Raw genomic sequence first — 14,335 nt, forward strand, 5'->3', positions numbered from 1 at the left:
TAATGGTTGGAATTTCTCTAGTCTTAATTTTGAGATAATTAGAGCTAGGATAGGAAATACATAAGCAAATATTAGGTATTGTTAATTATTTTTCAACAACAGCAATTTCCAGAATATAAACTTAATGTCAATACAGTTTCTTTGTGCACTGTATTGTCTTCGAGGTACTTGAGGTATAGATTTGTTGATTTAAAACATTTTAAAAAAAAAAAAGATTTTTTTCATTATGAAAATCTGAGGAGCAGCTAGGTGGCGCAGTAGATAGAGCACCAGCCCTGAAATCAGGAGGACCTGAGTACAAATCTAGCTTCAGACACTTAATTGCCTAGCTGTGTGACCTTGGGCAAGTCACTTAACCTCATTGCCTTAAATAAATAAAAATTAAAAAGAAAATAAAAATATTTTCATTTACTTTTATTCATAAAATAAATATCTTTCTATTCTCTGTGTATTTTGGTTAATTTTATTTTTGCATACTTCTATTGTTATTAGCCTTGTTAAGTATAACCTCATTAAATTCCTGATTTACTTCATGGCCTTTATTACTTTTAATTTCCAGACTTCCTTGTTATGGAAATAAAATACTTGTAAAAATTAAATCCAACATATTTATTTCACAGGCCATTTCATAAAATACTATTACAGATGATTACACATGTTACAAGTATTTTAATATAATTTAAAACTCAACAGTTCCACTTTTTTTCAATTTCACTCCTTTTTTTAAATAACTTTTTAAACATAAACTACTTCCTTTTAAAAAATTACTCTTCCCATTCCTTTTCCTTCTGTTGATACTTTTTTTCTTTCATATTATCACCCTTTCTTTAAATGAGGGTCACTTTTACTAAAGGCTTTAATGATCTTTTGGGTATTCAGGTGCTTCAGTGATTCAGGTACTCTTAAAAAACCTTTTTAAGAATAGGTGTTTGAGGGGCAGCTAGGTGGCACAGTAGATAGAGCAGTGGCCCTGGAGTCAGGAGGACCTGAGTTCAAATCCATCCTCAGACACTTAATAATTACCTAACCATGTGACCTTGGGCAAGTCACTTAACTCTATTTCCTTGTACAAAAACATTATTAAAAAAATAATCTGTATTTGGGAGTGTGTGTGTGTATGTGTGTGTGTGTGTGTGTCCAGTTGAATACTTCTATACTTGTAAAAAGTTTGGAATATATATATATAAAACAATTTTACTTGTAAAACTTTGTAATTCTGCCAAACTATTGGGACATAAAATCATTATTGTTCTAGAAGAAAACTATTCTTTATATTTATTTACAGTTTGAAAATTCTTTACAATTTGATATATTTATCTTTTATTTTTGAAAATAATTATTTGTATAAAAACATTACTTGACTGAGAATATAATTTTTTTCCAGTGGATAAAGATGATATTTGTTTATTTGTAGTACTTTTCTAGACCCTGAGACTAGAAGAGCCATGGGAGAACAAGCAGTAGCTCTTGCCAGAGCAGTTAAGTATTCTTCTGCTGGAACAGTGGAATTTCTTGTAGACTCACGGAAAAACTTTTACTTCTTAGAAATGAATACTAGACTTCAGGTAAGAAAAACAACAGTTCTGTTTCCTTAGTATCCATTTCTATGCCCATTTTAAAATGAAAAAAAAAAACCCTGAAGTGGAGAGGCAATATCTATCCTTGTCTTCTTGGCCAAAAACTTTGCCAGAGGTGAATTTCCTGCCTCTGTGGGTTCACTGGGCATTTTTGCTCCATAACAACATTTAAGCATTACGGTCTCTTACTACACACACACACACACACACACACACACACACACACACACACACACACATTCCTCTTTTGAAATTGTCTAAATTTGAGTTTCAGAAGTACTTGACATTTGTTCAGAGCAAAGTCTGGTAAGAAGGTGATGGGGGAGGGACTTTGAAGTAATGAAACTGTTTTTTTCATTAGCCTTATAAAACTGTCTCTGAATACAGAACCATAAATGCTCCATTTAATGTCTAATATGATTTTTTAAAGATGATTACTTTGAGGGAAGACATACATTTAGAAATGTAAATTCTACTCTTTTTTAAAAAATCAACTGTTTTGTGAAACTGTGCATTATAAGATATGCATGCATCTATGAGCAAAATAAGTACACATAATAAAATTTAGATCAGAAATTTTGTTAGTACTCAGGAATTTCAGAATTTTCAGGAAAGAGTTTCAATGAATTCTCAGGATTTTCCTGATATTCTAGCATTTATGTATGTATGTATTTATTTATTTATTCACTCATTCATTTATGTTTTGTTTTTTGGTAACCGACAGAGACACCGAAATTATGTAAATATTTAAAATATTACAGAATGTCCCTATTTTACTTTTCATATGATTAATTTTAAATCTAATTAATTTTCTTATGTAACATACAATACAATAATGTGGTACTTGGGAGTTCAACCTTATCTCCAAACGCAATAGAAAACGATCCTTGAACACTGATATTATTGTCTTGGTGTCTTTGCTTTAAAACTATGAACATTCTTAGACCTATTCATTCAGAGCTTATTAATACCACACCAGGTTAGAAGGAATAAGATAGGGGAATGGTTCCTGGCAAAAAAGTGGGAGCTATTATATTGATTTCAGTACATGTGACCAAAAAATTGAAAGTCTGTAAATATTTTATGTGTATATATGATAATAAAATATTAAGAATAGAATGATTATGTTTGTATTGATTACTTTGAGAAGAAAAACAATTGAAATTGTGTCATTATATGTGAGATAGTACTACTCTGTTGTTTCATTATGGTATGGTAATGACTTTGTTTTCTCAAAGGAAGTGCCAATTAACTTCCAACAGAAGCAATATTTCCTGGGCCATCTCATATAGGGTGTCCTGGCTTTTGCTAAGCATCTACTCTACATAAAATAGTTCTCTTTTTTAAGAAATATAAAAACTGTTGAGTCTAGATAAGTTAAAGGTAGTGGCTTATATTATTGCTATTACTTTTTGGTCATTCAAGTATAAAAGGACGCAAAGAGTTTTAGATCTCTCTATGAGGCTTCTAATTGTGGAGTGATTAGCATGACTCCCAATCAGAAACTGTGTCTAGCTGAATGAATGCACTGTTTCTTAAAGAATAACTCTTTCACTGCTATGATTGAGTAAACTTATTTTGTTAACTGTTAAATGAAACATCTTATTGAATGAGTGTTTCATTTTGTTCCGTTATCAGATAAAAAACTACCAGGAACTAACTTGAATCAGAACTGGCTTTCATAGGAGCAGAAACTCTGGTAGTTTTTTTTTAAATCATGCTAGAAAAGGTATAGTTCTGGGAAAAAAAAAACTGTATCAGCGTTCTAAGGACTAGGTGGAAGCTTCTTGGATAGGCTCATTGTCAATATATTGACACTCAAACTTTGAGCAAAGTGTTGTAAGCAGCCATGCACAGTTCATGGTTCTTGGTCTGTTTTAGGGAAGTCAACAAGTCTGCTTTATAGCTTCTTGGTTATGACACCAATGGAGAGAGAGAGAGAGAGGTCTTAGTATTGGATGTGGAAGCTGAGCAGGGGATCCTAATTTCTGCTTCTTGCTCTTTCTTGGAATCCTACTTGGAGTGGTACCTCATTTGGGACCATAGTTGTTTCCATATTTTGCCTACCTTTGAAAGTCATGATGCAGGCATCCCAAACCATTCCATCCTCAGTGTGGTCAGGCCCTACTGTATGTTACAGGGCTGGATGGGTGGAAGGAGTTGAGACTTAAGATGTAGAGGGGAGGAATCCTTTTTTCTTCTGTGCCTTGTTCCCAACCTACAGCTGGCATAATCAAGGCTTCTTCGAAAGTGGATTAGACCTTAAAGTGTTTTCTTCTTTGTTCTCTTTTCTTCACTTCCTCTTCATCCCTGTTTTTCCCTCTTGCCCTCATTTATATTCCCCTTACTTTCTTTTTCTTTTTTTTCCCCTTTTGCTTCAATTGATATTATTTTTCATTGCATTTGAGGTGGTTATACAGTAGTTGTTCTGCACTTGAAGTTTTCACAATGCCATCTTTGTGATAAGTCTAATCTTGCTATTCTCACCATTAATGAATCTAGACTGTGGAAGAAAATTGACCAATAATACACCGAGATGTTGATGATTTATGTGGAACTTATTTTGTAACTGTAGCTCTGCTGATATTATTAATAATTTCAGATAGTTTTTTGTTGACTCTCTGAAGTTCACTATATGAACCTTCAAATCATCTGCATAAATTTAGTTTTATTTTCTCTTTACATAATTACCCAATTTCTATTTTCTTGTCAAATTTGCTATAGCTAGCATTTCTCTCATTATATTGAATAATAACAGTGATAATGGATATTCTTGCTCTATCCCTGATCATAGTGGAAATGTTTCCGGTTTATTTTTTATGTTTTTATGTTTGTTTGTGGTTTTTTTTTTTTGCAAGACAATGGGGTTAAGTGGCTTGCCCAAGGCCACAGAGCTAGGTAATAATTAAGTGTCTGAGTCCGGATTTGAACTCAGGTATTCCTGATTCCAGGGTCGGTGCTCTCTCCACTACACCACCTAGCTGCCCCCCTCTCTCCTTTTTAAAAGTGTTTCTTGTAAATAGTATATTATTGGAATCTGGTTTTTAATATATTCTGTTATCTACTTCTGTTTTATGGGTGAATTTGTTTCCTGTTCATGTGCCTCTTATGTCATTTGGTATCTGTTTTTTAAGGCATTATTGTCTTCAGTATTTTTTTTGTATGTGTCACCTTTATCAAGCTGTTGACTTTATTTTTATAATTTTCTAGCTTCAGTATAATTATATTTCCCAGTTTTTCCTCTACCTCTCTTATTTTATTTTTTTTTTTTGGATTCATTGTTGAACTTTTCTAAGTATTATTTTTGGACCTTGATCAATTCACATTTTTCTTTGAATCCTTGCATATAGCTATTTTGACTTCATTGTCTTCTTCTGAGTTTGAATCTTTTCTTCCATGTAACCATGATAACTTTATATGATCAGGTTCTTTTTTTTTTTTTTTTTGTTATTGTTTACTTATTTTCCCATTCTGTTTCTTGATTTCTGACCTTATCTTAAAGTTGAACACTGCTTCTGGGATGAAAGGGTATGCTTTCAAATTCTTCCAAGGTGGTAGGATTTAAGAAGAGCTTTGGTCACTGCTCTTCTGCTGGGGTCTGTGAGTGACCATAAGAATTCTTCCCTGCCTTAGAACTCTGACCAGGTCTTTGCATCACTGTAGCCACAAGTTGTATTTAACGACCAAGTGTTGAGGAGGAAAGAATGTGAACTAGGAAATGAATTCTTTGAGGAAGGAAAGAGAGTTCCTAGTGAATGATTGTAGTAATGGGGGATTCTGGATGTGACAATAGGAGAACAGGAAATATTCCTACTTCTCTTTCTTTTTCTTTAAATTCATTTTTATTTCATGTTCAGCTCCAAATTTTTCTTTCCCCTTCCCCCCCTGCTTGAGAAAGCAATAAAAGTAAAACTCATTGCACACATATACATATATATGTATGTATATGTAGTTTGCACATATGTAAATGTAGTAAAGCAAAACAAATTAATTTATTGTCCATGTCTCTGTGCCCCTATGAAAATGTTAAGTCTCAGTCTGTTCTCTAAGTCTTGGCACCTCACCTCTGTTGGTGGTGAGTGACATGTTTCATTATGGTTCCTCTGTAGTCATGCTTATTCATGGTGTTCATTAGAGTTCTTATCTTTCAGAATATTATATCTTTATAGTGTTCCAGTTATATAAATTTCCCTCCCAATTCTGCTCACTTTACTGAACTAGTTATTAGCTCTTACTTAGATTTTGCTTACTTTTTTTAATTCATCTCATTTATCATAATCACATTCATGTATCATAACTATGATCCCATAACTGGGATCAGTTATTACCTGATTGATTGGGAACTCCTAAATGTCCAAATGTTCATCACAAACACTTGCTATAATTAAATTTATACACATTGTCCTTTTCCTTTCTTTGATTTCTTTAGCCACCTACATATAGACCTGGTTCCAAATTAGTTTAAAGTTATATAATAGTGTTTTAATTTAAGTGTTTTCCCACAACCCCTCCAGCATTTTTCAGTTTCATTTTTTTGTCAGCACTTGACAGTTAACTCACAGTGTCTACCTACATTTACTATATATATTGCTTCATAAAGGTTGCGTCAAATTTTTATAAATTAACATCCAGTGAAGAGAAAAATGACAATTCTATCTTATTGTTATATACAAAGACTACTAATGGCACTGGTTAGGGAAATTGCCTGGCTGAACCCAGGAGAACTTAGCCCTAACTGGGTCATTCAGAATCCATCCAATCCCTGTGACACAGACAGTTACAAAAACATTGTACAAATTAAATACTAACAACACTTATATCAAGTATCTGAAGATAATTTTTTTAAGGTTTTTGCAAGGCAAATGGGTTTAAGTGGCTTGCCCAAGGCCACACAGCTAGGTAATTAAGTGTCTGAGACCGGATTTGAACCCAGGTACTCCTGACTCCAGGGTCGGTGCTTTATCCACTGCGCCACCTAGCCACCCAAGAGAATTTATTTTAAGGAGAATTAAGAGAGATGGTATGTTTTAAGACAGGTCTTTACATCATATTCTGTCATTTGTGGGCATGGTTGAGGGTAGAATGGGCACTGAGAAGAAGGGGAAAAGAGGGTCTACTTTGATGGTACTTTCAGAGTTGCTTTAATTTGCATTTCTGCAATTACTAGTAATTGAGAATTTATATACATTTTTTTTTTTATTTTTGTGGGGCAATTGAATTAAATTAAAGTGACTTGCCCAAGGTAATACTGCTAGTCTAGGTTGGATTTAAACTGAGACCCTCCTGGCTTCAGAGCAATTGCTCTATTCACTGTACTACCTAGCTACCCCTCTATGACTCTTGGCAGCTTACATTTCATCCTCAACAGGCAATGTTTTTTCATATCCCTTGACCATTTACCAGTTATTAGATGGTTCTTATTCTGGTAAAATTGATTCAGTCCTTTACATATCTTAGAAATGAGACTTATTTCAAGAGTAACTCTCTGTAAAGATTTTCACCCAATTTCTTGATTGTCTTTTTTAAAAATAGAAATATTTTCCAACTACATACAATGATTGTTTTTTACCTTTCTCTTTTGCAAGGTTTTGAATTTTACAATTTTTCTCCCTCCTTTCTCCCCTCCCCTGACAGAAAGCATCTGATATAGGCTTTGCATTTGTAACCTTGCTAAACATAGATTGTTACTGAACATCTTGTGAGAGAAGAATCAGATCCAAAAGAAAGAAAGAAAACATTAGAGAACAAAATGACACAATAAAGAAGACAGTTTTTAAAAATTTAAAAATAACTTTTGTTCTTCATTTAAACTTCACAGTTCCTTCTCTGGTTATGAATGGTATTTTCCATTACAATTCCCTTAAAATTGTCTTTGATTATTGTACTGTGGAAATAAACAAGTCTATCTTAGTTGATCATCATCCCATGTTGTTGTTAGTGTGAATAATGTTCTTCTGGTTCTGTTCATTTCATTCAGTATCAATTCATACAAGTCTCCAGACTTTTCTATAGTTCCATCCTACAATATGTTCAATCGCATTCATATTCACCACAATTTGTTAAGCCATTCCCCATTTAATGGGCATCTCCTCAATTTCCAATTCTTTGCCACTACAAAAAGAACTGCTATGAATATTTTTACCTTTTTACCCTTATTCATGATCTCTTCAGAATACAGATTAGTGGCATGGCATTGCTGTATCAAAAAGTATTGCCCTTTGGGCATAATTCCAAATTGCTCCATTTACAACTCCATCAACAATGTGTCCTAGTTTTCCCACATCCTCTCTAACATTGATTATCCTTTCATTATCCTTTCTAGTCATATTGGCCATGGATTCTCTTTTAATTTTTAATTATATCTACATGTAAATCATACATTCATTTTGAGCTTGGTACTGGGATCTGTCAGTTTATCAAACACTTGTTTACTCTGCTTTTGCTCTTATAAATATTCTTCCCTAGGCAGGTAGACCTTTCAGTACATAGAACACCAGATTTGGAATTAAAAAAAAATACAAACTCTACTTAAACTTTTACTAATTGCATGATCATGGGCAAGTCATATAACCTCTGTCTCCCTCAGTGTCCTCAAATTACAAATGAAGATAATTATGGCATATAACCTTATAGGATTATTTTGAGGATAAAATGAGTCAATATTTTTAAAGTACTTAATCATAGTTTGTTCAAGGTACTCACTTGATCAATGCTTTTCCCCTTCTTCCTTCTCTACCATGACTAGTAAATTATGGGTATGTGTGAAAGGAAGTTAGTATTAGAAAGGGTAGCCAGAGATGCTGTATCATCTGGAAGGACTTTGGTCTTAGATAATGTCAGAAGATTGAAGGAGATGTACAAATTTAGAGACATCTGCACTCCAAATACCTTGGATGAGTTCTCTATAAAAGTCTTTTAGGTAAATGACCATATGAATTTGAACAATGTGACCAACTCACCAGATCTATGTAGTAGTATTTGAATGCTTAGCAGTTTAACTTGAGAAAGGAAGGACCTCAAGTATCTGGTACTTTATCTTCGCTTATGATTTTTGGAATCTGCCCAAGACAATTCAAATGGAAGTAATTTAGTTTCGTGGCATGGTACTAGTAGATAGTACAGGATTCAAAGGCATACCATAACAATTTGTTGATAACTTAGAGACAAAACTGAGTCAACACACAGTGGCAATAGTGAACAGAAAAGGAGTGGGCTACTTTCAGAGATCTTCTATACATTAACTGCATTAATTCATCTGGGCCAAAACATTTAGAAACATCAAGATTGGTTTGACGAAAATGATGGGGAAATTCAGAAGCTGCTAAGTGAAAAACAAGAAATCCACAGGGATTTACCAGCCCCAGTTCAACTGTCTCTATGAAGGCAGCATTTATCTTCTCAAAAGTAAAGTGCAATCAAAGATATAGGATTCTTGACTCAGTAAGAAGGCAGATCAATTAAGCACTTTTTTTGATGACTCGAAAGCTATATGGTAGGTCAGAGAGGAATGATGAATCTCAGCTGTTCAGTTCTGATGGAGCCACATTGATTAGTGATCAGGACATGATCCTGGAAAGAACACTTCCCTAAGTGTTCTCTCAACAACCCATCATCAATCAATCCTAAAGCCATTGACTGTGTACTTTAGGTAGAAGAATTTCCAACTGAAGAAGAGGCTTTGAATGCCATTAGGCTCCTTTCATGTGGAAAAGCATCTGATGATGATTCTATTCCAGCTGAGATTTACAAAACAGAGCATTTATTGTTCTTACAAAAGCTGACTGATACTTATATAAGAAGGAAACAGTAGTTGGAGCCTGATTTTGGATAGTCTTAAGTGGTAGGCTAAAAAGTTTGTGTTTATTAAACTAGAGGAAATAGCAAGCCAATAATAGTTTCTGTATGGTTGAATGATATTGTTAGACCCATATCTTTATAAATTTATTTTGCAGTTGTGGAATACTGATTGAAGAGTGGAATCAGATAGTTCTAGTTGGAGACAATTATACTATCCAGATGATTAGATATGGAGTTCAGAGAAAAGGAAAATCTAACTTGACTCTGAAGTTGAGAACCTGGATTTACATATACACATATGTGACATTTTTTAGAAAAAGAGGGTAGATTCAGATTTTGACATATTGATAATGAAGTGAGCAGTGTAGTAACTAATTATTTAACAAAGTTACCTGTGTCTGAATTGTTGTTGTTCAGTTGCATATGAGTCTTTGTGACTCCATTTAGTGTTTTCTTGGCAATAATACTAGAGTGGTTACTAAGTCTGAATCCCAAAGAAATCACAAAAAGGTAAAAAAAAAACCCCACATTACAAAAATTTTCTTTTTGAGGTGGCAAAGGTTTGGAAGTTGAGGGGATGTTCATCAATTGGGGAATGATTGAACAAATTGTTGTATATGTATGTGATGAAACACTATTATTCTATAAGAAAGTATGAGGGATGGGACTTCAGAATAACCTTTAAAAACTTGCAAGAACTGTTGCTGAGTGAAGTGAGCAGAACCAGAAGAACATTACATTCACTAACAGGAACCTCAGATGCTGATCAACTCTGATGGACTTGTTCATTTCAGCAGTACAATAATTAAAGACAATTCTAAAAGATTTGAGATGGAAAATACCATCCATATCCAGAGAAGGAACTCTCTGGAGTTTAAATGCACACCAAAGCTTTCTATCTTCAATTTTTAGAAGTTGTCTTATGCCTTACGCTTTTTTTCCTCATGTTTATTTTTTCCTGCTTTGATATGATTCTTCTTTCACAACATGATTAATAAGAATTTATATTTAACATAGTTATATATGTATAAGGTATTGCTTTCTTTCAGGGGGAGGAGGGAGAGAAGGAAGGGAGGGAGGGAGAGAAATGTGAAACTCAAAACCTTGCAAAAAAATGACTTGAAAACTATCATTACATGTAGTTGGGAAAATAAAAATGAAAAAACTAAATAAATAATAATACTGGAGTGGTTTGCTATTTACTTCTCTGGCTCTTTTTACAGAACCAAGTTAAGTGACTTTCCCAGGGTCACTAGTAAGTGGCTGAGGCCAGATTTGAACCTAGGAAGATGAGTTTTCCTGACTTCAGACCCTGTACTTTATTTACTATGGCACCTTTAATTACCATGCTTGAATACTATACTTTTTACATAAGAATATGAGACATCCCTTTTTTAAAAATTTTTGCCAGGCAGAGTTAAATGACTTGCCCAAGGTCACACAGCTAGGTGATTATTAAGTGATGAGGCCACTCAGGTCCTCCTGACTCCAGGGCTAATGCTCTATCCACTGCACCACCACCTAGCTGCCCCTTAGACACCTTTTTAAGAAGAGTATTTTGTACGGTAGTTTTATTTTTATAGGTGCTGTTGTGAATTCAGGAAGCAGGATTTTTTTGTTTACTATCAAGTATCAATCAATTGTATTTTTTTGAAGATGGTTATGTGGAAGATCAAATGCAAATGCTTGCCTTGTTCCCTTTCCATATTTTAATCTCAAATGTTCTTGATACATATAAAAATATTTTTATATATACCATAAAGAAAGGCTGTGGGCTTTTAGTTATTTATGTGTTTAATTCGCCTCTTTTTCATGTATAAATCCTACTTATGATCTTTTCCATCCTTTGGAATCTTTGTCTTTTTCAGATATTTTAAAACACAATCTTTTATTGCTATTAATACTTTGTTTCCTCCTATATTCACTTTTTTGTTTCTGATCCCTTCTTACTGTTTCTTCTTTCTTTTTCTTAATTACCATATAAGAAGATATTACAGTAGAATTTTTAGGAAGGAACAACATATACTAGTTCTTTACCATTCTCTTATAATTACATTTCTCTGTTTTCATTTCCTTGTCCTAACTTAAGATGTCAATAACAAAATTTTATCAGTTATTAGAATATAAATCAATTGTTGCTTTTGTTGAAGATGAGGATACTAGTTCAATGGAAGGATTCCTTGAAAAGAAAGAAGAAAATATCACTGACTATGATCTGTTGTTAGAGATTTAAATGATTTCTTCCAGATGGACATTCAATGATTCTGGAGTTTTCTAATAGTCACTTTTTCCAATTCTTTTACTAACCTTAAATTATAATACTTAAGACACATTCACCAAATTCTCTTCCTAGTTCTATATTGTACCTAATTAGTGTTTCAGTTTGATCTGGGAGAGTTATAATTTTCTTTGTTGTTTCTTTTCCAAGCATTCGCTATTGAAATGTCACCTTTTTTTCAGGCTTCTGGACTTTTTATGTTTATTTCTACTAATAAATGTAACTGGCATTTATTTTTTTGCTACAGCTTATTAAGAACCAAAGTTAGATACTGGACAGATAGTAATAGTTTTTCCAGCCTTAGGAGGTAAGAACAAAGGATCCTTACCATTAAACTACCATGTTCTGCCTGGTCTCCTTCAGCTACAAGGGAGAAGAGAGGAGAGAACCTTACTACTATAAGTGCAAATCTCCTGCCCCCATCTCCAATTTTGTGTGGGAACAGGGAAATTGCATTCCATTGTGTCTGATTTTTTTCTCCATTGAGTTGAGGGGAAGAGGTTCCATTCTGCCACATCTAGCCTAGTCTTTGACCTTTTGACATCATTTTAACATCATTTCTTCTATACTGCATTCTATACTATATTTCTATACTATACTTCTATAATTTCCTGTACCTTTGCCTCAAAAACTAGCTATCATTCCTTGACTTCTCATTATTTTTCACCTCCAATATCTAATCCATCGCCAAAGCTAATAGATCTTTCCTTGTAACATTTCTTATATATGTTCTTTTCTCTCTTGATCCTACCACTGCCCTGCTACATCTCTTTACATAAGAACTATTGCCAAAGCCTGTTTGTGGGTTTTCCCATTACATATTTCTCCACACTATATTCCATCTTTACTCAGTGATCAAATTGACTTTCTTAAAGGGCCAATCTGACTATATTATCCCTGTTTTTAATAAATTCAAATGACTGTCTTTGACTTGTTGGATCAAATAAAATATCTTCTGTAAAGTATTCCAAACCCTTCATAGTCTTAACCTTCCTAGAATTATGTTATTATTATCTCTTAAAACTGAGTTCCAAACGCTGTCACCCAGTGATACTTAACTCTTTTCTGTACCATGAGCATTATATTCATCTCCTAACTCTTGATATTTTCTCTGGCTGTTCCCCATATGTGTAATGCTCTCTCTTCTCGTTTCAACTCCCTGGCTTCCCATAAGATCCACTTCAAAATCCCATCTCTTACAGGAAATCTTTCCCAGTTCCTCTTAGTTTGAGAGTGTTACTTCTATCAATCATTTCCTGTTTATCCTGTATAGATGATATAGTTGTTTTCCTATTGTCTCTTATTATCCAGCAAGCTCCTAATGGGGAATGCCTTTTGCCTTTCTTTATATTCCCAGTGCTTATCAGTGCATTATATATAGTAAATGATTAATACTTGCTGATCAGCTGACAAAGCCAGAAAAGTCATTTTATATCACTTCTTAGTTTAACTGATGACATTTTTCTTCTTGTGTTTATATTAATTGAAGTGGTTCTACTCTCTTTACCTTGAAGTTTATTTTTGTTTGTTTGTTTTTAGGTTTTTGCAAGGCAAAAGAGGTTAAGTGGCTTGCCCAAGGCCACACAACTAGGTAATTATTAAGTGTTTGAGACCGGATTTGAACCCAGGTACTCCTGACTCCAGGGCCGATGCTTTATCCACTACGCCACCTAGCCGCCCCTTGAAGTTTTCTTTAGACAAAAAAATTATTAATGAAATTCAGTTTTTAAAAACATAGTGTGAAGAAGTAGATCCAGTGTAGAGAAATTTCAAGAGGTAATACGGCCCAGCTTCCGAGAGAGAGAGAGAGAGAGAGAGAGAGAGAGAGAGAGAGAGAGAGAGAGAAAGAAAGAAAGAAAGAAAGAAAGAAAGAAAGAAAGAAAGAAAGAAAGAAAGAAAGAAAGAAAACAAATTCCTCCAAATATATCTGGAAAGTGCCCTTACACCAAATCCTCATGGGGCATCCTCAAAAGAAATCACAGCCAACAACTTTTCCAGCCCAGAACAGGGAGACAGACACAGATGTTTGTGGTTATAGGGGATAGACATCCAGCATACTTAGTATCCAGGAGAGACTCTGAATTTGGTCATTGCTGGACACCAAAACTGTATTTGCAGCTGGAAGCTTTGACACTCATTGTCTAGGGTTTGGGCTGAAAGGTGTACTCTCCAATGCACACATCCAAAGTAAGAGTCTGACCCCAGGAGTCAATCAGAGCCTCAGCTGCAGCTTCTAATCCAATCTGTAAAGTTAAACCTAGGGTAGAATCTTAACCCAAACATGAGCCTCTGTTTTTGCCAGCTGAGCTACTTATCTGGTGCATCTCGGTTATTTTTAAAAACCAGATCTTGTCAGATCTTGTACATTTCTGTCCAATTTTGCCCTGTATTGCACCACTTTGAGATCACTGAAAATTTGCAGGTTCCCAGCCTGACCTGTCCCTGAGTTCCTGGTTCTTAACATCAGCCTGGAAGGTGAAAAGTCAACTGTAAAGAAAAAGCCAACTGTTTGAAAGATAACCACAAATTAATGCCTCCAGAGTTGGTCACACGGACCCAAGAACACAAATTGAAAAGAAGACACTCCAAAACAAATAAAAGCAATTTTTTTTTTAGGATTTTGCAAGGCAGTGGGGTTAAGTGACTTGCCCAAGGCCACACAGCTAGGTAATTATTCAGTGTC

At 34.3% G+C, this 14,335-nt stretch overlaps 1 protein-coding gene across 3 annotated transcripts in view; it reads left to right on the forward strand.

Annotated features, from left to right (window-relative positions):
* PCCA (propionyl-CoA carboxylase subunit alpha) overlaps nucleotides 1-14,335 on the forward strand; it is a 556,428-nt gene that overhangs the window by 252,645 nt on the left and 289,448 nt on the right. For all 3 annotated transcript variants that reach the window (XM_074191968.1, XM_074191970.1, XM_074191969.1), the window contains exon 12: nucleotides 1,415-1,565. In XM_074191968.1, the coding sequence (XP_074048069.1) occupies nucleotides 1,415-1,565 (151 nt within the window). The remainder of the gene's footprint in view (nucleotides 1-1,414; nucleotides 1,566-14,335) is intronic.

This window comes from Macrotis lagotis, chromosome 6 (assembly GCF_037893015.1).
Source record: "Macrotis lagotis isolate mMagLag1 chromosome 6, bilby.v1.9.chrom.fasta, whole genome shotgun sequence".
Lineage (NCBI taxonomy): Eukaryota > Metazoa > Chordata > Mammalia > Peramelemorphia > Peramelidae > Macrotis > Macrotis lagotis.